Source organism: Humulus lupulus, chromosome 3 (assembly GCF_963169125.1).
Source record: "Humulus lupulus chromosome 3, drHumLupu1.1, whole genome shotgun sequence".
NCBI lineage: Eukaryota > Viridiplantae > Streptophyta > Magnoliopsida > Rosales > Cannabaceae > Humulus > Humulus lupulus.
In genome coordinates this window covers 120376355-120404288 of record NC_084795.1, presented here as the reverse complement: position 1 = coordinate 120404288, position 27934 = coordinate 120376355, and the positions used below count along the sequence as shown (strand labels likewise).

At 33.9% G+C, this 27934-nt stretch overlaps 1 protein-coding gene and 1 long non-coding RNA gene across 4 annotated transcripts; both read left to right on the top strand.

Moving 5' to 3' along the window:
* Positions 1–4014: 4014 nt before the first annotated feature.
* LOC133821330 (uncharacterized) lies at positions 4015–5111 on the top strand. Of its 2 annotated transcripts, none has more exons than XR_009887481.1 (3): positions 4015–4059; positions 4873–4944; positions 5047–5111. It is a non-coding gene; the product is annotated as an uncharacterized LOC133821330 (long non-coding RNA). The 2 variants fall into 2 exon arrangements; XR_009887482.1 differs by having other exon boundaries at positions 4868–4944.
* A 6018-nt stretch (positions 5112–11129) lies between these two features.
* Positions 11130–13278, top strand: LOC133821328 (uncharacterized). Of its 2 annotated transcripts, XM_062253689.1 has the most exons (7): positions 11130–11247; positions 11371–11518; positions 11584–11838; positions 11913–12250; positions 12581–12685; positions 12778–12947; positions 13027–13275. In XM_062253689.1, exons 2-6 carry the CDS (start codon positions 11387–11389, stop codon positions 12917–12919), a joined length of 972 nt encoding a protein of 323 aa, XP_062109673.1. In that variant the 5' UTR covers positions 11130–11247; positions 11371–11386; the 3' UTR covers positions 12920–12947; positions 13027–13275. The 2 variants fall into 2 exon arrangements, 1 of the variants encoding a protein (XP_062109673.1); XR_009887480.1 differs by lacking the exons at positions 11130–11247; positions 11913–12250; positions 12581–12685; positions 12778–12947 and having other exon boundaries at positions 11443–11838; positions 13116–13278.
* Positions 13279–27934: the final 14656 nt, after the last annotated feature.

Below are 27934 nucleotides of genomic sequence, written 5' to 3'. Positions count from 1 at the left end.
GTAAACATTTTGGGACTCTACAATCAAAGTAAGAAAATTACTCCCAAGAACATTGGTCCTTTTACGTGGTTCAGTGGTTAAAATCCACCTAGTCCACGAGTCTATATTATTACTGTTTTTCTCTATCTATTTGGACAGAGTCTCAGTATTTCAAAATAATCATCCCCTTTTCCTATCCAATATTCTCAACATTTATAGAGAAATTCCTTGGACAGGTTTGGGTAATCGCGTGAGTTAATCACAGATTTTCATATATATTACATTTATTATGAAATATTCCCATTTATACTAGGATATGATCTGATCATGAAATAAATAATCTCCTAATATCTAGGACATTAACTATCACAGGCTGGCCATAAATGATCATATAAAAAAATCCGAATCTTCGGGGATCTGTGGACATGCCATATCTCCAAGTTACCACGAGCTGAATGCATCGTCGAGCTCGTATCATGGAGGTCGTTCCATATAAATATTACAAGCTCGCGCATTTCAATTTATGCATCCCTAGCTCGTGCAATCGTCATGAGAATCGTGCTATCAATGTGGAGGATACCTGGACTTATAGGCTATTCCTTCCCTGTAGTTACTTGCCAGCTGTACACGATCTGAGTAAAAGACTCGTGCAGAAATTAGGATACACACTATATTATCACCTTTTTTTAAAAAAAAAAATCACGTTTATAATCTTTGTAGCGGTATATAAAAGATTATATGGTCTAGTGATATTGAGTTTGTTTGGAAACAAAAAAGACACTCTAACGTGTTAATAAATTAAAGATACTAAAGGAAATTAAGATCCTATAATATTGATTTTTTCGTTATGATTTATCTTTTATGCTAATCTTATAAGATAAAAGAGAAAAAAAATGAAATTATGATATAGTTCATCATATTTTTTATATAAGAATTATAAAAAGGATTAGCAAATTGGAAAAAAAAATTGATTTATGAAACAATTTTAAGTGGTGATCTAATATATGTGTATGTATATATATAATTTCGAGTGAGTTACACAAACATATATAACATTAAAGAAAAGTTGAAGAATTACTAAATGTATACAAAAATTATAATTTTCTATTATTATAAAAAAAAGTTTAATTTCCATACTCATATATATTCTTTTTTTTAAATATTATAAATCTATATATTTATATAATATCTATATACTTATATAAATGAGAGCTATAATGATATAAGGAAGTGAGGTGGCTTCCTAGAATTATTTATATACGATATATCTATTGAGTTATAATTTGTACCCCAAAGAGATGATGTGACATTCTAAAATTGTTCCAAATCACTCTATCTATTTTCTTAATTTTTCTCATTTTTTACTCAACTTTTTCTAAAAACAATATATTTTTATTCTACTTTTTAAAAATATATATAATAATAATAGTAATTAACTCTCTTTTATTTTATTTTAGTTTCTATATATCTATCTATATATAATTATAAATTAATCACTATTAACTCTATTTTCTTTTATCTTAGTTTCTAAACATCTATCTATATATTTAAGTATCTTTTTAAATGAGATATATTTTTTAAAATATTTATAATGATAATGAAACGCGCATGTATATATAAATAGATATTATATAATTTAAAAATTAAACTACAACACAATCATATAGAAGAAAATATACTCTGATCTACTCTATTTTACTCAAATATTTTTTCCAAAAATTCAATACGAATTCTTTGTTCGATAAATTTTTTATAATTTATTTTACTATTTTAAACATAAAGGGTCCAAATAAGTAATCGACTAAAATACATGTGGTTCAAACAATCTGTCTATACATATATATATTCCTAGTTTTAACGTTTTGACAAAACACGAGGTCCAATAGTTAATTATTTTAAAATAAATGGTCCAAATGTGTAATTGGCTAAAAGAGAAGGTTCAAAATAGTGTGAACCGTTACACAAAACATATTATATATAATTTACTTTTTATGTACATTGCACATTGAATGGCATAGCCCTAGAATTATAGTGGCAATGGTGAGTAACTCATCATTGATCTAGCCATGTCTAATAACTGTCATGTTCCTTCTCTTAGAAACACCATCCTTGTGCAGAAAGTTGGGATTGAAGTCCATGCTCATGTAGGTGGTCCTTGAATTCATAATCTGGGTGCTCTCCTCGATCAGATCGGTGAAATTTCAGTGATTTTCCAAATTTCTTTTCAGCTTTAGCTTGGAATTCTTTAAACTTTCCAAAAGTTTCAGATTTCTTTTGCATCAAATATAGGTAACCATATCTAGAATAATCATCAATGAAGGTAACGAAATATTCATACTCTTCTCTAGCTTGCACATTAAGTGGTCCACACACATCAGTGTGTACAAGTTGGAGTGATTCTATGGTTCTTGAACCTTTTGCAGAGAAATGTTTTTTTATCATCTTGCCTTCCAGACATCACTACTACAAAATTGTACTTAGATGACATGCATGAGATGACGTTTGTAGTAGAACTATCGTGTCATGTTAAAAATATACATGACACAACAGTCGCTCACAAACTGGTGTGCCATGTAAATTAAAACTCACATGTAACGACAGTTCTAATGAGACTGTTGTAGCATGCCTATTTTTAACATGAGACAACATTTCTACTTAAACTGTTGTCTAATTCAATACAAATTTTCTAATCAATTACTAATTTAATTTGTATTATTTTAATATAATTTAATATATTTTATGTGAATATATTAATAAAAAAGTATTAATTAATAATTTGCAACACATAATAACTACTAGTTAAAGAATGAGTTTTGTTTTTAAATGAGTTATTGAAATAATTGTTTAAATTTTTAATACTTTTTTGTAATATTAATTGCTAATTGAATTACTTATTATATATTTAATAAAAAAATATTTCTTTTATTAAAAATTCATTAATGATGGTGTTGGTAATACTTAAAAAAATAGTTTTTTATTTAGGTAATTAAAAATTTGACAATTAAACATAAAACAGTGCTTGGTAACTTTATTTTTATTTATTATTTTAAAAAAATTTAATTAAAATTCATTAAATTTTGAAAATAGAATTTTTTCACTTTTAATTTTTTTTTTAAACCGTTTCGACTTTTTGTTTCTTCTCTTCTTCAAATCAACACCTCACTTCATATTGTTAAACAAAAATAAAAATAAAAATTAACTTTTATTTTTATTTTTTGTTTAACAATATGAGGTGTTGATTTAAATACCCCTCAGCAAGATACTGGGTATGTGTCTTTAATTTCTCGTCCCATTCTCTCACTACACCAAATACCCCTTTCCATAAAACATCAATATAATAGTATTGAGAAAGTATTATAATGCATCAAATAATAAAATATCAGGGGGAAAAAAAATTGGCCGTATCAAAATTGGCGGTACCAAAATTTTGGAGCCAAATTATCTTCTATACTTTTTTATTTGCCTCTGTTTTTTTATTTCCAAAGCTCTAAACATTTTTCTAACACACTTCCATCCCTCAAGCGATACCCAGTTAGGGTTTCAGTATCAGCCACCGTCTACCTCTTCTTCTTCCGCCTGCTTGATTCTAAACCTAGTCGTGACGCCTGTTCCCTCGTCTACAAGCGGTGGCTAGCCCTAGAGCGCCTCAGCCGCACCACGCTCTGAAAACGGGCAGTCTTCAAATTCCAACAATGACCCATCTTTCGTTTGCGAGATATGCGCAGAACCCAAGTCTGGAAGTGAGTCGTTTCGCATCAAGGGTTGTAGCCATTCTTACTATTCCAGGTGCATGGCCAAGTACGTTGCTTCAAAGCTTCAAGATAACATTACGAGGCTTCTCATTTCTTCGTCGTTTGAAAATGAAAAGGCCTCCTTCCACCCCATTAAGCCCCTTCTTCCCAAGATAAAAACAGCTAAGACGTTTTACCAGCACCGACGACGCAGAACCAATAGTGAAGATTCTATATCTTCGTTATCTGACATCGAAGGCCGTCGATCTTTGAGGCGTGATGTTGGCCACGCCGCGGTCGAGATGTTCTTGCTCACTCGTCTGAGTTTAAAGCTTTTGAGATATCTTGGGTGAGTAAGTTTTTATCAGGTTTTGTTGCTTTTTGTTTTTTAATATGGTAATTGGTTTCGTGTATTGTGGTTTGTGATTCTTGTTTCTTTTTAGATCATCCATTTTGGCAATTTCGATCTGTTTATTGAGTAGCTTCATTTGTAGTTTATTTGTTTGATTAATTTAATCAAGCTGCAAAAATTGGCCTTGTCTTTTTTCCTTTGACAATCAGTTGTATAATGATGAATGGAGGACATAGTGCTAATTGGATGAAATTAAGGTCTTATGAAGGAGATGTAGTTAGCCTTTGTCTAAAGTTTGTTGTAATTGCCTCTGAGGAGTACACTTTCTTTTTCGTTTCAAATCATTTTGAATAGAAGACACACACAATACAATCAACTTCATAGAGAATGGTACTGATGGACATTGTTAGAGTGTCATGATTAACATGTGTTTAGCTAAATTTTAACTTGTTAGAGTGTGATGTATCAAGTTGATGGTAAATTAGAGGGTAATTGATCTTAGGTAGAAAACAACATAGAGGAAAGAAAGATAAACTGTATGGAAGAGTGATGATAAAAGCAATTGCAAGTTGTTGAATTGTTGGATTACTCAATAGTTTACATTAGAATTCTGGCACATTTTATAACAATCCTGGTAATTCTTGCCATCAATGGAAAATTATAAAATTGGCTAGTTTTAATTGGTACAATTCTGTTTTATCATGATAATTTTTTTAGCAGCTTAAATAGGTACTTCTAAAGCTTCTTTAAGTCTTCTTCCATCTTTCAGAAATGGATGTTCCCTAACCATTTTTCTTATATTCAGGGTAGGCTACAGATGGATGACAAGATTTCTTGCACTTGGTTGTTATGCATTGTTACTTGTACCAGGCTTTTGTCAAGGTCTGCAGCATTTATAGTTGTCTGTTTATAAATATTGTTATCAAAGTAGAAATCAGAAAATTCAGTGTATGGGAGAATAACTAGCGTGCCTTTTCATTTCAGTTGGTTACAACTATTTCTTCTCCAGTCAGATATGCAGAAGTATTGTTTATAGCGATAAACCAAGGAATAGGTAGGATATCTAGAAACTTTGTCGCATTGATACTGAGAGTTGTTTTGCAGGTTGGATCTGTATCTACCTAAAAATAGTGATGGGCCAAAACCAGTCATTGCATTTGTAACTAGTGGAGCCTGGATTATTGGGTGAGTTAGATTTTCCCTTGATTAATATTATTGAACACTTGGTCATAGTTAGTATGCCGTAACATTTATGTTGGCTTTTTTTTTAATTAAAAAATATTAAAGAATGTATTCTGGCAGCTGATGAAACAATGTATTTTTAGATAGATAGGAAAAATAAAAGAAATGTGGAGGTGAAGAACAGCTGGATCTGCCAATTAAAAACAGAAGTAGCATTCCGGGTTGCATAATTACTTTATGTCTTAACATCTCTCTCTCTCTCTCTCTTGGCTAATGCAGCTATAAAGCATGGGGTTCTCTTCTGGGTCAACAGTTATCAGAAAGGGACATTATTGTGGCGTGCATAGATTACAGGTAATGTATTCTTTTCAAATGTTTATGTACTGTACAAATAAAATTCCCATTGTGGACGTTTACTGCCTGTGATGCTAACTTTTGTTATTGAAATCTTCATGTAGAAATTTTCCTCAAGGAACTATTAGTGATATAATAAAAGGGTATTATTTATAACAGTTGAATATGCTACAATCTTTTATGATTTTCGAATACCCTTCAGTCTCATGTTACCTACAAAGGCAAGAATTAGAATGACTCTGATAAAAATATGTATTAGATAATATTTATATATCCATAGTGAAGCCACTGAGAATAAGAGGAAAACAAATAAAGTATCAACTCAAATGCAGTCCACATTTGAGATCTAGAGGCTTTTGTTGGAGTCAGCCACTGAAAAGGACCTTTGAGGATCTACTGGTACAACACTCATCACAACAAGAATAAGGGAACACTTGGAGAGACAGAACTATGACAGAAATGGAGTCCAACTATTTTAATTAATTTCTCTAGCTACTGATTTCCCTCAAAACTTTGATATTGCCAATGCAATGTTTACTGTTTAGAGTAATTTCCTTTCATTTTTCTTTTAAAAATATATATTTTGAAATAAGTGGTTTTGTTATATGCAGAGGCCAACTTTCTGACTCGAGAAGCAAATGAATGGTACAAAGAACCTGCTTCAGCAAGCGCTTGTAGCCCTTCAGACGATTTCTCTCATGATTTTGACGATTTCTCTGTGCGTCTTTCAAAATCTCATCTATGGTTTTTAGATTTCAGTTTCATATTAATAAATATATATATTTGTTGAAATACATATGTTTATTGTTTGTATAATATTTATTTATATATAAATATATATTATACTGTGCAAAGTGATCTTATGATAGTTTGATGACATTGGGTCTCAAGGCACAAAAGTTATTATCTACAACTTATGGGCTAATGATGACGAGATTGTGGAGTTATACTTCGATACAGATCCTAAGGTAACTTGTTCTGTCTTTCTTTTTAGTTTCAATAATGTTAAAATTAAAAGAAATATGTTGACACAAAAAGATGCAATGTGTATATAGTCAGTGTCCTTTTGAGCCAAACTTCTCTTAGCACTCATAGCTTGCAAATTACTTATTCTTTTTGGTATTCTGCTTAAAAATAGTCTTAGCTATATTGTATGCACGCTAGAGACAGTGGTATGCTCGCTGAGATGGTTAGGGACAGTGGTTGTCACCAGCTTAAAAAGTTTACATTAGTATATAGAAGAGATAAGAAGATACATTCTTGTTAGTATAAGGTTATCAAAGTTTACCAGCTTAAAAAGACAGTGGTTGTCAAATATGATATGTCATATATTGAATTGAGGCAGAAAGGAGCATAGACTTGTTAGTATAAGGTTATCAATATTGAGTGTTGTTTTGGTTTGGTCATATAGTATCTAATTCTGGTAGAGGAACTTGAAAAAGTGATAGTTTTGAACAATTTTTTTGTAGCAATATTCAACTAGGATTGGGATGAAAATCAGTTTATGTTTTGTTGTTGAGTTGTGTATTTTGTTTGAGTGATCTTGAGAACTTAGAGAGAATGAGATTATTAATTAGTATTTGTATCTTAGATTATAGTTTCCTCCTCTTTCTCTTAGATGATCATTGCTTTGACTTTCTCATCCAAATTTTCAACTTCTAGAACTACATGGATTCATCATGGTAAAATTCTGGTTTTGGTTGTGTTCTTGTTTTTTCATCATGGATTCATCATGGTAAAATTCTGGATTTGGTTGTGTTCAACTTCTAGAACTACATGGAATGGAAGTCTTGTTTTTTCTTTTCTTTCTAAAATGGGAATTCTCTTTTTGGACTGTTTATGATGCTGTGTTCTTTTCTTTCTAAACTGGAAGTCTTGTTTTTTATGGACTGTTTATAATGCTCTGTCAAGTACACCCCAGAATCCCTTTTTCCTTTTTGAACTGCTGTAGGCCATGATGATGAACATTTAAGTTCTCAGGTGCATAGGAATTTGACAAAGTAGCAACATCATCAGAAAAAAAAACATCATCAGAACTAATGATGATATATATTTGATAAATTATAGTGAAAATCAAACATTATTACAAGTATATATAGATACATCTTTTTTAATATGCTTTCTTAGTTTGAAATTATCAAGATCAATAGCTAGAGATACACTATATTGATTTTTCCCTTGTTCTTCAGGGAGGATACTTTTGAAAGGAGACAACATAACTCTGATGATGAATTCGTAAGTATGCATAAAAACAACTTATATTTGTATGTATATGCTATTTAAATCGTTCCCTCTCACTCATTGGTAACTTCTTTTCTTTCTCAGGGGAAAATGATGTTCATGTCACTATTTGGATTGATTGGGGCTTACAGTGTTGTTCCCGTAGCATAGCATGTATGTTGAGTTAATTTACAGTTACTATTTCGACTGCTTGGTTTGAGTACATTTTGGATAGCATGTAGGAGAACTCATTGAATGTTGATTTTATATGCCTATAAGTAGATGAGTTGTTGCATTGCTTTAGAAGTTGATTTTATGTAGTAGACTAGCTGGAGAAGTTGTGTATGTTTGTGGGTACTGGTTTATTTCATTGCTTTAGAAATGGATATTGAGTTGTGGCGGACTACTAGTCTACTACATAAAGTTGCCATTGATTTTCTCGGATTCCTCTTCTGTGCAAAATTAGTTACTTGTTTATTTATTTTAATAACATGTAAGCCTTGTTGATTTATATATATATATAATTATGGCTTTGCATGAAGTAAATGGCTGTAAACTTGTCTATTTAGATAATGCTGCAACTTCCCAGAAGCCTATAGCTGTCATGAAAGCTTTACAAAACTATTACGAAGATTACAATTCAAATGTGCATCGTGGAATCCATTCGTTAAGGTACTTAATGCTTGATTGGTATGAAAACTAACAGTAATAGACTATATTGCAAAGTTATGATAGAGGGAGATATTACTTTATGTGTGTGAGTTATGCCACAAAAGTTGTACTTTGCTTGATTGAAAGGAGAAAAAAAAATGGATGTGTGTTATGATTTATAGAAAAACTTATGTATGCTATTGACTTCCATTTTCGCTTTCATGAAAATAGTGCAAGGGCAACAGACAAGTATGAGTTGGCCAGAAAGAAGATTGCATCTTTTATCAATTTATCAAATTCTAGTGAGATTGTATTTACAAGAAATGCTACAGAAGCCATCAATCTAGTAGCTTATTTGTTGCTTATATTTTAATACACGCAAGTGCACGTATCATACAAGTAGTACTCACGCAGGTGAGGTCGAACCCAAGAGAATTGTAGCTAAGTACTAACAAAATTGGATCTATATTTCTATTTGGCAACAATAAAATTTGGTGTTTAAATAAAAATGCAGAAAACTAAACAAGCAAAATCAACAAATAAGAAATTAAGGGTTTAACAATGGATGTGAAGATAGGGATATGATTTCAATTGCTTCGATTACCCAATTGTTAACGCTAGTTGACTATTCTTCTTCTTTCAATGAAATGACAGATTATAAAATTACCTAAACTCTTTTCAGATCATTTAGGTTCTGAATTGTATTGTCAACTATTGCATTTCTGAGATAGCACAACAATCAATTTGCTTTAAGTAATAATCTATAAGTCACATAAGCTATGGGAATACTTTCGTTTCGCATCAAAACCTATGTTCATTCATTTAGAGCATTCCTAATATTCACTTTTCAGATTTCACATTAGGATCATGAATCATGCTCAAGGTGATCAATCTCAAACATACATTAAGCATAAAGATGAACAAATTTCATAAACAAGCAAGAAGAAATAATCAAATAGCATTAACCATGGGATGATTTCAGTCAATATCCATCAAATCCCTAATGAGAGTTTAGTTCATAATCTCAATATTCATATCCATAATCAAATTAAACATAGACAAAAACATAGAAAATTAAAGAAAAAGAGAATGAAACTAGATGGGGAATTGTCACAGATCGCCCACGCTTGCTCCAAGCTTCTCCTTCCTCTTTTCTCCACTTCTCCTTGTCTCTAACCTCTAATTCACGTTTTTCCACTGCCTAAATCGCATCAGAACTCATTACCCTAAATTAGCCCTTGTGAATGGACCAAAAAGCCCTTCATTTAAAAATCTGCCGAATTTCAATTTCCAGCAACCTAGCGCGGTCGCTCTCTACAGTAGCGAGGTCGCGCTACTCTCTCAGAAAAGGCATTTTTGACAGCTTTTCGAATTTTTGTGCTTTTTGGCATCTTTTTCATTCTAAATCATCCCAATCCTTCAAAACCTGAAAATAAACAAAAACAACACAACACAAGCGTAAAATAGAACAAAACAATCCTAAACCTCTAAAATACTTCCTAAGTAGACACACTAAAACAAGTCTAAAACTCGCTAATCATTATTCATGGGGCCTCCAAAATTTAAATCAAGAAGATGAGGTGATTTTTTTTTCTTTCCCTATACCCTTCTATTTTTATGCTATTTTTTCTGATAGTTTTATGAAAGTGACTTCACATGCTTTGCTATGTGCATTACATTCATGAATACAGAACAAAACATTATCTACAAATTTCATTGTTATCATGATATTTGCCTTATCTAAGTCATTTATTTATATATATTTGTTTTTATTATAAGAAATGAAAGTAGCTTTATTATGATTGTGAAAAATCATTACAACCAAATCATTATTTCAAATACTCCAAATCAAACTCAAGAAATTGAAAATATAAAAGGCTTAAACACATAAACAACAAAACTGAAAGACTCAAAAACCATAATAAACTAAAGTAAAACATTTTCTCTCATAAATATCAGAAAAGGAAAAGAAATTAAACTCTTTCACACACTTGAACCCAATAACAACTCAAATTTTTATCATTTATCATATATATCTAGCTAGTTTTCCTTTTGAGAAAGATCATATCATTTCTTTGAAACCAAACTGCCCACATTATGGCCAATCTACCATAATTCCAAATTATCTTCCTCTTTTTGCTAGAAAGAATGATCTGATCTTCAATATATTCATAATATCTTCTGTGTACTCTCATAAACACCCTTGAATTTGCCTAGACCCTCCACTTGCTGAAGAATGTCCTGACAGAGATGCAAAGCGAAGAACCATACCAGGCCTTGGCCATATTCCCCTAACAAAATGGCTAATTAGGAGAGAGGTATAGATATGATTTTAATACTGTCAGTTCTCATTCGACATTTAGCTTTCTCTGTATCCAACCAATTTGACATTGTTTTATGGTACTCTCTCTCTGTGAGATCTTTATTATGTTCTTTTTTGTGAAGAATATTAATATTACAAATTGTTTTTAAGTAGTTGTGGCTTCTTTGCTACATTGTTTGATAAATTGTCTAGTATGAACTGTAATTTGACCCCATTACCTGCTTATCCTAGTCAAGTAGTTTTGACTATTCCCAACTTTTTTTTTTGCAGATTCTGCTGACATTTGCCAAACATCACAGTTCCATTGTTCATTGGCAACTTGTAGATCAAAAGTGGTGCTATTTTGAAATTTGTGAGCTTAAGTAAAGATGAAGTTCCAGATATCAACGTGTTGAAGGAAATGTTGTTGACGAAAACAAAACTTGTAGTAGTCCATCATGTCTCTAATATGCTTGGTATGTTTATGTGGCTAAATTCTTTGTTGTCTTTTTTCTCCTTATTGCTCTTTATGTTTTTTTTTTCCGGCTAGCAGGAAGCTGGCTTTCATAGTTGTCTCACATAAAATTTACTACTTTTAGGTTTCAGAATGTCAGAATGTTTGTTGACACTGCTCCAGAAGTTGAGGCACTGATGGACACTACTCTAGAAGTTGAGGCACCTATTAACACTAGTACTTTACCTGAGACACCTACACCTTCACTTTCTATTCATCCTGAGCCACTGAAGGTAAATTCTCTTATATTGTTTAAGAAATGATTATTTAACTTATACTGATTATAACATCATTGTAGAAAGATGTTAAGTGCAAATTATACGTTGGGCAAGGTGGTGATGTTGTGGCTCTTAGACGGGTGGTGGCTACCAAAGGCAATGTACATGGGAAAATTTTAGCACCTGGTAACTATCGCGAGGTTATTGATAAATGTCTAGATGGGAGTGCGAAACTACCTGTCTCAGTTAGGGATGAGACAACTCTTGTGGTTCATGCGGTCAACAGTTTTGTTGCTTGGCCATCGCATCTGATCATTTCTTATGATCATGAACAGGTAACAAAAGTTTTGATAGAAAATTGATTGTATTTTGTGATTTTTTATCTAACTTTTCTGTGTTTATTGTGAAGGAACCCAAGAGACTAAAGAGAAAGAGGATTTCAGCCGCTTGTCTGCCAACACAAGACCTAAAACATCCTCAACAACAGCTTCCCACTACTCAAGAAGAGGTAGGATCAAGTATGGCTAGTAAGCTGCCGATTATCTTCAAGGTTTCCATTGGACTTCCCATGTTTTTGAAGATACTTCTGGGTTCAGTTAAGTACGTAGAACCAGGATTCATGATTGACATTCTTATGGAGACCAATATTATGGGTGAACAATATACCTTATATATCTCAGATGAGGATATAGTACACTTTGGACTTATGGAAGAAATCAGCGCGTCTTGCATTTCATTCTATATCAGGTAAATTTTAAATTAATAAACATTATATATTTTTGTTTCTTTTTAAGTATAAATATTATATCATTAACTTTTTGTATGTAGTATAATATATTCCGAGTTGTGCGATAGATAGATATCCCACTTTTTTAGTTTCATTGAGCCATCGTGGTCATTGAGAATTGGAACAAATATGGATAATCGGGCTGAAATTATTTTAGAGCGTATCAACAACACAGTGATGGGTCAAACTTGGTTAATGCCATACCATTTATTGTAAGTAAAATTTTCATTTAATATCAATTATACTTATACCTTATGATGTTTATTTTAATAGCTTTGTTTTAAATGCAGACGTCACTGGATGTTAGTGATCATTGATCCAGATGACGATACATGTTACTATCTTGATCCACTTAGAAAATCCCCTCCAAATGATTTGAAGAACCTTATGAATAGGTAATACATTTGAAACTCATTTTAGAATATAATATGGTTATCTGATATGGAAATAAAAAATTAATATGCTCATGATATTGATGTATATGTAGTGTCTCTTCACACATTAAGCGAAAGACAGGAAGGAATGAAAAAAAAATACAAGTGGAAAATAGTCAATTTCCCTCGTCAAACATCTTCAGTAGAGTGCGGCTTTTATATCATAAGGATGATGAAGGACTATTGCTTGAATGAGACACTCATGCGATGATTAACTTGTAATGTAAGTGTATTTATTATTATTGAACTACAATTCTATTGAATTTAATTTTTGACTTAGTTTTTTATTTTGTGTTTTGTAGTATGGTGGGAAGAATATATATATACTTGGTGAAATTAATGAAACTCGAAATGAATGGGCAGCCAGGCTTCTTGAGCGGATGAGTCATAGCTATAGTAACTTTTGAAATCAGAATTAAAAAATATACTAATTGTAGTTTTTAGTTAGCACTTACATAGTTATTCCAAGTGTATATTTTGTTCTTGTAATTTTTAAATTTGGAACATACTTAGTTCTATTGATTATTTTGTCTGCTTATTGATTCTGTCAGAACTATGTTGTAATTACACAGGAAATTATAAAGGAATATAGTGGTTGAAAATAGAGAAATGAAAAAATTCTCATATTTTACATGGGACGTCGGTCTCCACAAAATTGTCGTCTTATGTATTACAGGGAACGATGCTTGCACATAAATTGTCATCTCGTGTACTGCAGAAAGATGACGCTTGAGTAGGAACTGTCATGTCATTTAATGCAGTGAATGACGCTTGCACAGAAATTGTTGTCTCATGTACTACAAGAGACAATGTTTGTATAGGAACAATCGTCTCATGTACGACAAGAGATAACACTTTTATTTAAACTGTTGTTTCATGCTTTACATGACATGACATTGCATGGGACGACGGTACTAGAACCGACGTATGAGAGTCCATACGACGGTTTAAAACCATCGTCCCATGTCAATTTTGTAGTAGTGCATGATTCATAAATTGGAAGAGAGCCAACGGTTAATTCTCTTAAAGGTCCATCCTTTGCTAGTCTGTTAATTCTATCCAAAAAAATATGCCCCAATCTGAAATGCCATAGATATGTTTCACTATCTAAATCTGTTTTTATACGTTTAATAGATCTTGGGTTTGCAACTTTAAACATTTCAAAGTTGTATATAGATCGCTCTTTTGCCTTAAGTTTATACAACCCTCATTGGATTTTTCATGACATATTTCAATACCAGATCTTGAGATAACAACCGAATTATTATTGAAAGATATATCAAAACCTTGCTCATGCAACATAGAAACTGAAATTAAGTTCCTATTGAATCCAAGAATAAAATAAACATTGTCCAAACGAAGAAATTTATTTTTATCAAATTCCAAACAGGTTGCTCCATGAACTTCCGCATCATGCATTGTATTGATGATGCTTATAACATGGTCTCTAACATAAACTCCTTTCTTCATTTTCATGTTCATAAAGGTTCTAGTACCCTCATAATTGCTCGAAAGCCTAGTTAAATTTTGTGAGTGTAACCCATTATTTAAGATTAATGACTTAAGCAAGGGTGTACCTTAGGGTGAGTCAAACTTGAAATACATCATCAATCCTATTCTATATAGAAGTTAACATTGAATAATAACACAGTCAAAAACGTTCCTTAGGGGGACGCAAACAAAGGCGCCTCGAGGCCCATTCCATGAAGCATCAGTGTTAACTAATAATGACGACCATATGAGTTATTGTTATAACCCGTTCTCCCCCTCACTATTTTAGAATGTGTTTTCTCAATATATCCTATGCTTTTTAATATTAAATTAATCCATTTAATTTACCAAATCATGTTCTTATAATTATTAATCTCATTAGGTATTTAAATCATTACAAGATTTAATCATCTTACTAAAATGGCCCTTTAAATATGTACTCAATAAATTTTCTAATTATTTAGAATATCATTTGCCTATCCTATAAAATTAATTATAAAATAGGTCTTGAAATTAACACTTAAAATCAATTTTCCGCTTTGTTCTAGATTAATTATATGATTCATTTAATGCATATAATCATAGAGGACATGTTTATACTCGATATGATATGTATGCTTGAATTACATACACTGTGTGCGTAATATGAATGGCGTATTATAATGCATGACAATGTTATTAAACATTTTCAATACATTCAAACATTTAAATAAATAAATAAAACAATAAATAAGTAAATAAATGTGAGCCAGACGTTTGGGTATTTCTAGATAAATTACAACACTTGCAATAATCTACAAAATAAATAAAATAAAACACAAGCATCATGTAGAATACCCAATTGGAAATTTAGGTCCATTTTGAAATTTGGCCACTTAATTCAAAATTTAGTTAGAATTTTAAAATTCCAAATATCAATTTGGGCCAAGCCCGCAAATTCAAGGAAACCAATTAAAAACTTTAGGACTCGGGTAAGGAGCCAAGTGAAAATTAGGTTTGCAACTTTAGGGCTCGGCTTGGTGGGGTGGCTCAAAGAGTTACCAACACACCAACCCGCAAAGGCTCGGGCATGCAAGGCGTGACTGAGCATGCTAGGCAGCACGGCAGGCAAGGCATGCTGGGAGCCAGGAGACCTGGCAAGCTCGACTCGGCGCGACAAGGAAACCAAGACGCAAGGGCATGCGTGCTGCTAGGGGATGCGAGAGGAATGCCAGAGGCACTGGGAAACAGTGGGGCTGGGTGCCTAGTGCGCAGGCAACTGCGAGCATGCGAGGCAAGGCGCTGGGGTGACTGGGTGTGCGATTATCGTAGGTGCAGGATCTCGGGGTGCCGAGAGGGTCTTGGCACCCTTGGGGCTTAAGGCTCGGGATTATACACTTCTGTAATTAAATATACTATTGTAGAAAATTAAATTACAAAAAATCTTATGACCCATGTGGCTTAAAATTTTGTAGATCTAGAAAAATAAGAACTATTCATTAACTGAAAACACCATATAATTAACGACTCTTAAGAGAAAATATTAATCAAAATAAACATCCATCCATTCATCACATATTATAAAAAATATAAGAATGCATATTATACCCACACTACAATTAATGTATGGAGAGATTAATGATTGCTCTGGTACCAATTGGTTGTAACTGCTTTACCATGTGCGCAGCGAAAAGCACGGGGTGTTGGGCACAGAGATTTCAAACTATTTTATTTAAACGAACTTTAAATAATTGAATCCAATAACATGAAAAACAATAATCATAGAGAAATAAAAAGATGAGGATTGACCAATTGAAGAACTATCAAGAATCTTTGCTATGTTTTTTGTATCTCCAATGAACATCCAATCGAAAGTAGTCTTTGAAATACTCATACCAAGATCTTTGAAGATGTATCTCTACACCTCAAGACATGTGTGGGCATGTAGACTAATAGTAGGGAAAAATTTCTGATTCTCAAGATATTCTCAACACATGAGATTTTGAAATATTACGTCCAAGATAATTTTCAGGGATAGAGAAAAATTATACAATATATTTGTCTCTATGTCGAAAGTATATTATTCTCTTTCAAAAGTTGAGTGAAACTATTTCCATCTGATAGATTTATAAAAGAATTAATTAAATTTTAAAATTCAAAATTTAAAATTTAAATTATAAATCAATTATTAAATAATTAAATAAATAAAAGAAATATCCAAGACACATTCTTGGACCTTCTTACACACTGCAGTTGGCGTGTAACACATCCATGATTTCAGGGGCGTGTTCTAACTATTTTCTTTAAAAAATAATTTGAAAATTATAATTAAATAATTTTTAATTTAAAAAATTAATTTATTAATTTGTCTCAATTACATATTTGACCCTGAAGAACAAATTTCTTCCAAATATGCATTTTTCCTGATTTTTCCCAATTTCAACTCTTACCTTGAATAGTGTTGATAGAGTCATCTCGGAACCTATAGAACTATAATTTTAAGCTTCATTAAAATTAGATTATTAATTAAAACTCATTAATATAGTAGCATTAATTTATTAATCTCAATATTAATACACTAAAAATATGAGATTGCACTCTTGTAATTATATATATTTATTTATTGAGTACTTTTAAACATATAAAAAATGTCAATCGATTTAATCACTACATACAATTAAATCTTCAATTAATGGTTCATATTTAAAGTAGGGATTAATCACTGTTTAACCTCTTCAATTATATATTGTTTCCTTAAGTGCCATTAACTTTACTAGTGAAGGTTAATTCATAAACTGATTTATGAATTTGAGCTCAATAACCTTTCAGTTCCAAAAGCCAATCCTTAAGGGAACCGTTATTCAATTCATGTCGAAAAGGTATAGATTCCATATCTATATATTACGTCCCCATATATTTACATCAATTAGTTCCCAAAACAAAAGTTTTCAGCCTGATCATTCTAACAAACCATAACGAGTGAATCAAGGAATTCATATGACATAAACATGAGTTCATAATAACTTTAGGATTAAGATCAATTTGTATATGATCATCTTATTGATATGTTTAATTAATACTGATAAAGTAAACGATATTATTGTGTATTAAATACATATCAGGTCTTGTTCATGTATAACCTCTTTATGCAAAGTACATCTACTAAGATGTCCTACTACATCAGTAATTCAGATCTAGATTACATGAATTCATAATACTATTAAATCGTACTTACAGTATTTATGTGTCTAATTGAATTAGTACCTATATGTTATTTTAATTTTGAAATCTTAAAAAAATAACCCAACATGTAAGTTATATAAAATGATATAATTCAAAATATTTATACAAATTGATGAAGTAATTTAGAAAAAAAATACACAAAATAATAATATTTATAATAACATGATGTATGGCGTAGTTCTTTTTAATCTGAAAAAAAAAAAGATTCTTCAAAATAAAATAAATAGAAAAACGCAAGAAAAATTAATGATGATGATGATAATAATAATAATAGTCAAAACATTGATAAACCTAGTTTTATATTACATTTTTTTTTATAAAGAAAACTAATAAATTCACTTACTATTTGAAAATAATTTTTTTTTAAATAATATCTCACAAAACGTAATATATTTCCAATTAATTAATAATTATAAATTTTTAAAAATTTGAAAGTTGATTAAACAATACATTTTGATCAACTTTGCATGTTTAAACAAAGCACTGACTTTATTTTTATGTTTTTTAATGTTCATATATATATTTCAATTTATGGTGCATACCATAAGAGGTTTGTAGAGGTGTATACTTTTTGTGTTTTCTGCCCATGAAAAGTTTTCGGCGCAATTTTTTTATGACCATGTTTATTGTAGTTATTTAAAGCATACTACAAATTTTTAGGAAATTTCGAATAATTTACAGTGCTAAAAACTAGGTTCAAACAAGTTGTTGCACGTTTGACTATTTTTTTATGCGTGTGGAAAATAACATGTTTGAACCTAGTTTTCGGCACTGTAAATTATTTAGAATTTCCTGAAAATTCATTAGACGCTCTAAATAATTACAACATATACGGTTATAAAAAAATTGCACCACAAACTATTCTTGAACCGAGAAACACAAAAGGTATGCACCCTTGCATACATTTTAGGTATGCACCATAGAATTATCCCAAAAATATATATTATTATAGGATAATTCTATGGTGCATACCTAATAAGGTATGCATCGGTGCGTACCTTTTGTGTTTCCCGGCTGGTGAACAGTATTCAGCGCGATTTTTTTAAAGGTATGCACTGGTGCATACGTTTTGAGGTATGAACCATAGAAATATCCTATGATTATATACAAATACAAAATATAAAATCCTTAAGTATGTATAAAGTAAATTAAAATGAGAAAGATCTATGCTTTTTGGTTGATAAATATAATTAGTAGAAGAAAAGATATATATAGCTTTTAAAATAGTGAAAAAGAAAAGAAAATAAAAATATTAAGGTAAGAAACATGGACGGAAGACATCAGTATTACATATAATTAATTAGTTGTATGTCTGAAAAAGACAAAATAATGAATAACTAACGAAAGTTATTCACAACAAGAAAACATAACTGCCATTCGCGTTTTTTTTGTAATGATTAAAAAATATATTTCTTAAAATTTTATTCGGAAGATTGTGTGGTAAGGAGTCTTTTTCACCCTATCTATAGAACATGCTCCTTATATGGACATGTGGACACGTCTTGATCCTTGTTTTTTTTATGACTGTCTTCATTGTATAACTAATAAAGTGCCAGAAACAAAGTTTAAATAGTTTGTTGTATGCGTAATTTTGTTTATATATTTAATATTATACACTTTGCATGGTTTTTTTTTTATAAAAAGTCTAAATTAGTCTAAAGAAATTTATTTTTCTGCAAGTCTTATTTTGGCCGATTACCCTTTATTTTTAACTTTTACACCTTGTGTTTTGTCAAAAGGTTAAAAATATGAATAGATAGATCGATTATTTGAACACTATTTTGACTGATTACTCGTTTTGAACTTTTATTTTTTAAAATTAACCTTTGGACCATGTATGTATCCTAATGGTTCAAAATTCTTTAATGAATGTATTCCCTTCCATGTCTATCAAGAAGACAATATTGGAATAGTGGAATGGTACTAAACCTAGTTTACACCATTTTCATATTTGGGGGTGTCCATCACACGTTCTGAAAGGAAAGACTAGAAAGTTGGAATCTTGCATTGAATTGTGCATGTTTGTAGGGTATTCCAAAAAGACTAGAGGTGGTATATTTTATAGTCTTAAAGAAAAAAAAGCATTTGTATCGAAAAATGCTGCTTTTCTTGAATATGACTATATTAACAACCACAAACCTCGCAGTAAGGTTGTACCGGAGGATATAGTCTCAGATTAACTAATAAGATCACTAAATGTTTCAAATGAACATTGACAAGAGGAAACCTCATGTTCTATCAGAACGATAGAGAGCTTCGTCGTAGTGGGAGGGTTGTTAGGCAACCAACTTGATATGAACATGAAGTTCAGATGCTTGTGTTTGACACAAACAAAGATGATCTTTTGACATACATAGATGCGATGGAAGATTCTGACACAAAAAAATGGCAAGATGCCATGAACCTAGAAATGGAATCGATGTATTCTAATTCTGTCTGGACTCTTGAAGATCTTCCTAAAACTGTTAAACCTATTGGTTGCAAAATGATATACAAGAGAAAAATAGGAGCAGATGGGAATGTGGAAACTTTCAAAGCTAGGCTTGTAGCCAAGGGTTACACTCAGAGAGAAGGGGTGAATTATGAAGAAACTTTTTCTCCTGTAGCCATGCTTAAATCCATCCGCATCCTCTCGCCCACAGTTGCTTGCATGGATTGTGAGATATGGAAAATAGATTTTAAGACAGATTTTCTGAATGACTATCTTGACGAAACCATTAATATGTCTCAACAAGAAAGGTTTATAGTTGAAGGTCAAGAGCAAAAAGTTTGCAAACTTCTTTGGTCCATTTATTTACTCAAACATGCTTCAAGATCTTGGAATCTGAGATTTGATGACATAATCAAAACGTAGGGTTTTGAACAAAACGTTGATGAGCCTTGTGTCTACAAACAAATCATAAATGACATTGTGGTATTTCTGGTTCTTTACGTTGATGATATCATATTGATTGGTAATGACGTCGGGACATTGACAAAAGAAATGAAATTGCTAGTCGAGCAATTCCAAATGAATGATTTGGGAGATGCAAACTATGTTCTAGGCATAAAGATCCTTCGGGATCGCCAGAACATAGTTTTGGTTATGTGTCAAGATGCTTATATAGATTAGGAACTAAGAGATTCGGTATGAAAAATTCCAAGAAGGGTGATATGCCAACCCGTCATGGAATTATCCTTTCTAAAGAGCAGTGCCCTAAAACACCTCAAGAAGAAGAGGATATGAGACAGTATCCCTCCGTCTCTGCGGTAGGCAGTTTAATGTACGCCATACTGTGTACAAGACCTGACATTTGTTATGAAGTAGGGATAGTCTGTCGTTATCAATCTAATCTTGGAATGAGTAATTGGAATACAGTAAATAATATTTTCAAGTATCTTCAGAAAACTAAAGTACATAAGCATTGTTGTTGACGCGGTGTTTCGCCAACTGTGTATTAAGAAATAATAAGGTAGATTAGTTCTTAATAGACCGTAATGAAAAATAAATGAATTCACTCAAGAACAAAAAATTCTTACGTGGTTCAGTGCTTAAAATCCACCTAGTTCACAAGTCTGTATTATTGTTGTTTCACTTTCTCTATTTTGGCAGAGTTTCGGTATTATAGAATAATGGTCCCCTCTCCTGTCCAATATTCCCAGTATTTATAAGGGAATTTCATGGAAAGGTTTGGGTAATCGCATGAGTTAATCATGCATTTACATAATTATTACATTTAACACAAATAATTTCAATTTATATTGGGATATGATTTGATCACAAGGTACATGTACTCCTAATATCTAGGATATTAAATATGATAGCCTGGTCATAAATATACATATAAAGGGATCCCGAGTCTCTGGGGATCCGCGGGTATGCAATATACTAGAACTACCATGAGCTGGATATCTCCTCCAAGCTCATGCTTCAACAGCTGTTTTAATATTCTGAGGTTGCGCTTCACGGCCTTCATATCCCTAGCTCAGGTTAAACCCAGGACGCCTAACACCACGCGTGACCACATGAAACTCGAGTTGTCCATGTGGATAATAAGCAGATATCATTCCCTTGGTTATTTCTCTGTATATTTATTTGCCAACTGTACCCGAGTTGAATAAATGAACTCGGGCTAAAATTAGGGTACAACATTTGCCACCCAAGCTCCTACTCATGTATGACGTCGTCACTTTCTGACCTACACAGTAGGGGCTTTTAGACTTCTGTTACATAAAACCATGCTTGCCTACTACTTGAGTACTGCACACGTGGTGTACCGCAATTGTCTTATGTTCGGGTTTCGAGGACTGTAATAACTGTCTTGTCACCTTTTTCTGCTGTTTGGTTATTTAATCTTAGCCCTTGGATCTTGAACTAACCCAATTGGATGACCCAGATTAATTTACACAATTTACGTATAAGTAGGATGGCCAAACTTCAAACTGCATCACCTTTCATTTAAATTTGTCCTTTTCTGTACTACCAAGCCTATCTTCTCTCGAAGAAATCCTAAAAACCATTCATCGTGCTCAGATATTCAGAAAATTTCCAGGAGCTTCCCGTTGCCGAGTCCATTCCTTCCAGTCTGCGAGTCATGCTTTCCATGAAGTGTCTCATCCTTTGGTTTTAAAAGTTTTTTATCCAATGGAATTTCTGTTCTTCACCATGCTCCTCCGCAACATTCATTGTAGTTACTGTTAGGCTATTTCTAAATGTTCTTAGGGATTAGGATTTGAATTAGGTTCAATGGGTGAGTCTAAAAATGTTTTAGAAATAAGATATTCATAAACAGGGAAATTTTATGGGTAACTCTAATGGTGAATTAAATTAAAGAACATCCATTCAGGGTAAAGGAAATAAAGGGTTTTTAGGTTTAGAACCAGATAGCTTAGAGGTTATGTTTTCTTTGGTGGTTTTGCACTAAACCGCCTCCCAAGGAAAGTAGTGGTCTGACATTCTGCCACACGGATCCCTAAATATCAGGGGTCTGTTAGGAAACCGAGGCGCGTAGCTTAGGATATTGCGTGGCGTCACGTGATGGGGCTGAGGCTAACCTTAGCTCGTGTAACAAAAGTAAACTATTTCCTTCGTACTCTCATGTCATAGTATTAGATACTCTTAGGTTGCCTGCTAACTAGGTCGTTTTGTCGTTAGACGATCTGATGGCTCCTCAAAAGAAGAATGCCTCGAGCTCGTCCTTTCAATAGAAGAACAAAGGGAAACAGATCACCCCAGAATCTCCCATCCCGCACTTCGGTCTTGTGGTGGAGAATGAGATCGTGGTCGATCCCAACACATACTTTGAGGCTGAGCGTATCATTTCAAAGATCACGACTCAGGGGAGAGTAAACAAGATCATATTGAGCCACAATATAGAGGTCGGAACTGGAACTCTCCTCGTCCGACCTGCGTTAGAAGGGGAACGGAGGTGTTCCCCTCTTCAAGAAGACTTTGCGGCTTGGAGTGATGAGCATCTGAAGGTTGGGGCCTTCCTCCCTCTGGACCAGTACTTCGCGAATTTTTTAAATTACGTGAAGCTGGCTCCATTTCAGCTCCCCCCAAATTCGTATAGACTTTTGACAGGGTGGAAGTATTTTTTTCTTTAAACACGAGTGGGAGGTCCTCACTTCGGCAGACATTCTTTATTTCTTCTGCCTCAAGGAAAGCCCCGACCAGAGGGGACGCGGTGACGAATTCTACTACCTCACGCAATTCCCTAACTCGGCCTCTGTCATCGAGCTTCCCAATTATCCAAATGACTACAAGGACCTGTTCTTTATGTCGAATTGATTCTGGAACTGTGAACACCGCTACATAAACCAGCCTCGTAAGTCTTCCATTCCTATGAATTCAACTTGTGAATTTTTATTCCTTAAGATATATATATTTTACATGTCTTAACTGAATTTTTTTCTTGTGCATCCATATTTGCGAGGACGACAAAGTCCGTGACCTTCGGGGGTTAGTATGAGAAGTTATGTGGGCTTCCCCCCAGTGATGAATGACGTCACGATGCTGGCTTGCCAGTTGATTGGAAAAGGAAAAACACTGGCCTTGAGGACCCGGGCTACCTTTCCAACGATCCCCGAGCTCCCATCTTCCTTTATATATATTTTTGACAACTTTATTTTGTGAACTAACTCCTGACCTTCGAACTGCTTTCCAAGCTAAGAAGGCTGGCTCGAGCACCATTGTTAAGAGGCCCAGGTTTACGAAGAAGCCCCCCTGCAGCGGAAAAAACCTCAAAATCCCCTACCAAAAATAAGGAGATGAGCTCGACTTGGGATCCAGCTCTGGTGGCTACGGTTACTACCGAGCAACTTCCTCCTCCCCCGCCTCACTTCATGGACCTTCAAGTTATACAGACCGAGGCCCTAGCCCCCATCGTCCGAATACCATTAGATCCTCAGAACCTAGAGAAGAGCCCTGAAGCCTTTCGAAGTATCATTTATGAGACAGCGAGCCATATGGTAGGGCACGCCTATATGGCCAGCTTGAGAGATTTGAGGACCATCAAGCAGCACAGGCCAGAGAACGTTATGGAATCAGCTATGGGGATGAACCTCACTATAAGTTCTCTTTCCTTACTTAGTGAATTTTTTTTACTGGGTGTATATCTCTGACTTTTGTTATTTGCAGTCTGCCCTGGCCTAGTATTGCAGCATAGCCCGTGCTAGGGCTAGAAATGATGAGCTCCGGGCTGAATTGAGCACTGCCCAAATCGCCATGACTGCGGCTCCAGAAGGCGAGTACGCCACCAAAGCTGCCTTGGCGGTTGCACAGAAGAATGAGCTTGATGCCAAGGCTTCTCTCGCCTCGTTCAAAGAAAGCAAATAGGCTGCAAAGACTGCATTGTCTGTCTCCTAGGCTCAAACTGCACAACTTCAGGCGGATTCAGCCAAAGCAAAACTACTCGAGGCTGAGGCCGCAGTCAAAGAAGAAAAGGTGGCCTCATCATTGGCCATGGAAGAGATGTTGTACCACTACTGGGCCTTCAATTCGGATGGGAACTTCTCTTTCATGGGACCCAGGTTGTGGGATCCGTTCCTTGCAAAATTTAAGGCTCGGCTCTAGCAAGAACCATCAGAGACTGGCGATGCATCCGGAATGGCAGAGGGAGATGGCAAGGAGGTCACATCTTCAGGGCGAGCTGATGGAACCCACTGATCTCCTTTGTATTTGTTTTTCTTTGTAATTATTTAACAACACTTTTTTTGTATATTAAACACTTTCCTTCGGGCTTAGTTCGAGGTTTTTTCTCCTTGTGTAATTTATTGGCTTTATTTCGATATATATCCCTCATTTGACCTAATTATATTTCCTTTATTATCTCTCATGCTTGTGAATCCTTAGACTTGTACATTCGAGATTTTAAGAATCGATTTTTAGATCAAGATAGATTTTATCGAGCTTGGTTATATCCAAGTTTTTATTTAGTTATTTGTACCCTACCTGTCAAGAATGAGGCCTCAAACCTGGTCATATCTAGGTTTTTAATGTTTTAAACTTAGTTCGCGTTAGGTTGATTGATACTCGTGCTTTAAGAATCCGTTGAATAACCAATTTTTCCAAACTTCTAAGTTTCAGACCTAGTTACGTTTAGGATTTTAAATAATTTTAAATTTAGTTCACGCTAAGTTTATTGAAAATTCGAACTTTAAAAAGCCATTGAATAATCAATATTTCCGAGCATCTAAATTTCAGACCTGGTTGTTGTAACGCCCTGGTTACTCTAAGACCGTTACTGTGAGCTTTGAACCATGCTTAACTCACTAATTGAGTTCTTTGGTTATAAACGTGCATCTAGGTATTGTTAATAGGCTAAGGTGAAAACCAATCAAAAGGAAAGGATATATTTTATTTAAAACATAAAACTGTTCATGGGCCCATAAAAATGTTTACAAGTTATTTACAATACAAAATGGCCATTACAGTGTAAAATTTACAACCAGCCGACCTAAGTGAAAAAATATGGTTAACCCCTAGTCCCTCTGAAAAACTCCTTGGCCATGGTGGTCAAGCGGCCGCATATGTACACATCACCACCTAAGCTCTCCACTCAAGGCTGGGTAAGTTTTTTTTTCCCTTTACCTGCACCACATAGCACCCATGAGCCAAAGCCCAGTAAGAAAACTCAATGCAACATGTATATAATATCAAATGATGATCATGATAATCATCCAGGACTTATAGCCCTAAATAGAGGAGTGACAATTGTAAAAGTTACTATTGTGGGTTTCGTACCCTTTACAAATATGTGATCAAGTCACTGGCTTAAATAGGATAAGTGACTGATGAGCAAGTCACCAATATAAACCAACTAAGTGACCATGGAGTCACTAATGTGGGTTCCGTACCCTTAGCCATGTGACGATATGGTCACCTGGGCCTTCCGGCCCTAGCTCTGAGTAACTAGTCATGGAACTAGGCAAGCACTTTTAGTTTTCATCGAACTTAGGGTCGGTCTGACACTAATGCTCATGATGAGTCATTCAATGCTATTGTCGATTAGATCTAATCTTTATCGGCTCTGCGTTCATGATGCTTATGCCGCTCCTGACTCATAGGTTAGTAACATACGACCAATGCTCAGTACCGCTGTGGAACTTGACTAGTATGTCACAGCTTCATTGACAGATCTGACACCATTGCCGATTCTGACTACTAAGTCACTGCCTTTCACAAGTAAGCAAGATTTGCTAAGCATTTGATATGCAATCACTATCCACATTTAAACACTCAACATGCCTCAATTATAACCATGCATGTTACATATAGGGTGCAATTTTCTTACCTCTAGTTCGAGCGAGAATTAGTAAAAGAACGACCCTTAAGAACGATCAACCTTTTAGTTCCTTGACGGTCACCTGGTCATAACCAATTATGGGATTCCATCAATAAAATGAATCACAAAAGGTTCCCGGACCAAAACCTAGCCTCCGGGACATCGAATCCTACTAAACCGAGTAGTAGGAATGATCCTGATGCCTAAGGTTTGATTCCCTAAGGCAAAAACTAAATTTTGGCCAAAATGCCACTAAGGGCTGCGGCACTACACCACCATGTCGCGGCCCGCCTCCTCAAATAGAAGCGGCCACCCTTCCAAACCCTAACACGGGCCATAACCCTCCTTCTCCATGTCACGGCCCAACGACCCTGCAGCTCCTCCCTTCTTCTTCAGCAAGCTTGGGCCGTGACGCTCTAGAATAGAGCCATAGCCCCACCTGAAACCCAGCCAATAACCCTTGTTTTTCCCCTTCAAACACATTTCAAAACCTTATTAAAACACTCCCAATATCACATAGCAAAACCACCAACTATTACCATAACTTATCTACTATATAACAATCAAAACCTAAGCCTTAAACCATTCAAAACTTCACCAAATTCTCATTTCCATGATCAAAACTCCAAATATTAAAACCAGCACAAAAGCAGAGCTAGGAACCATGAACTTGAACTAAAACCTTACCTTAAGCTTAGGTTGAATCCTCTTCAATGGCTGAACGCTAACCTAAGACCTCAAGCTTCAATCTCCAAGTTTGAATCCCCAAACTTGCTTAAAAAATTCATGGGATGGAGAGGAGAAATGATGATCGTGAGGAAGGTAGAAAGGAGTCTCTGTTTTGGTTCTATTTTCTATAGCCTTCAGCTTATATATAGCCTAGGTCAAATGACCAAAATACCCTCCATGCGTAATTCATCTCGTAACAGCCCCCAAGGGCAAAACCATCCTTTCCCACCTATCTCGTTAATCATAATTAACGCCCTCCAATTCCTACTATTCTCAAATACTAATAAAATTATAACCCATTACCCTTTAATTCTCGATAATGCTCTAATCATCAACTCATCCCGAGACTCACCCCGAGCCCCAAATTCAACCCAGTTATGACCAAACCGATAATTTGTATTCAAAGATCGTCCCATGCCGAATATCTCGAACAAATCCACATTATAATGTGGCCTCAACAATAGTTCACCGACATGCATACAAATATACAATTACGCCCTCAATGGGCCAAATTACCAAAATTCCCTTATGATGAAATGTGGACTCGCATGCACGCATTTATCATCATATAATAATATAATTCACATAAACATGATCATAATAGTTTAATGACATAATAAATCAATTATGGCCCTCCTGGCCTACTAATCCAACCATGAAACCTCATTAGGGATTTTGGGGCATTATAGTTATGTCAAGGATTTTAAATGATTTTAAATTTAGTTTGCACTAGGTTTATTGAAAATTATAACTTTAAAAAGCCATTGAATAATAAATATTTCCATGCTTCTAAATTTCGAACCTGGTTACATCCAGGATTTAAAATGATTTATACTTACTTTTGTGCTAGGTTTACTGAAAACTCGAGCTCATAGAAAGCCATCGAATAATCTGTTTTTCCAAGCTATAAGTTTGTTAATCTTATCAAGCAAGCTTAATTTTTCCAACCTCGGGTTATGTGCCCCCTAATTAACTAGAATGTGGAAACTTTCTTAGTTGCTTT

Coding starts and splice junctions, on each gene's coding strand:
- LOC133821328 (XM_062253689.1), top strand. CDS start 11,387: ATGTTTGTTGACACTGCTCCAGAAGTTGAGGCACTGATGGACACTACT. Junction 11,839..11,912: donor TTTCTTATGATCATGAACAG/GTAACAAAAGTT, acceptor TTTATTGTGAAG/GAACCCAAGAGACTAAAGAG. Junction 12,251..12,580: donor TGCATTTCATTCTATATCAG/GTAAATTTTAAA, acceptor TTTTAAATGCAG/ACGTCACTGGATGTTAGTGA.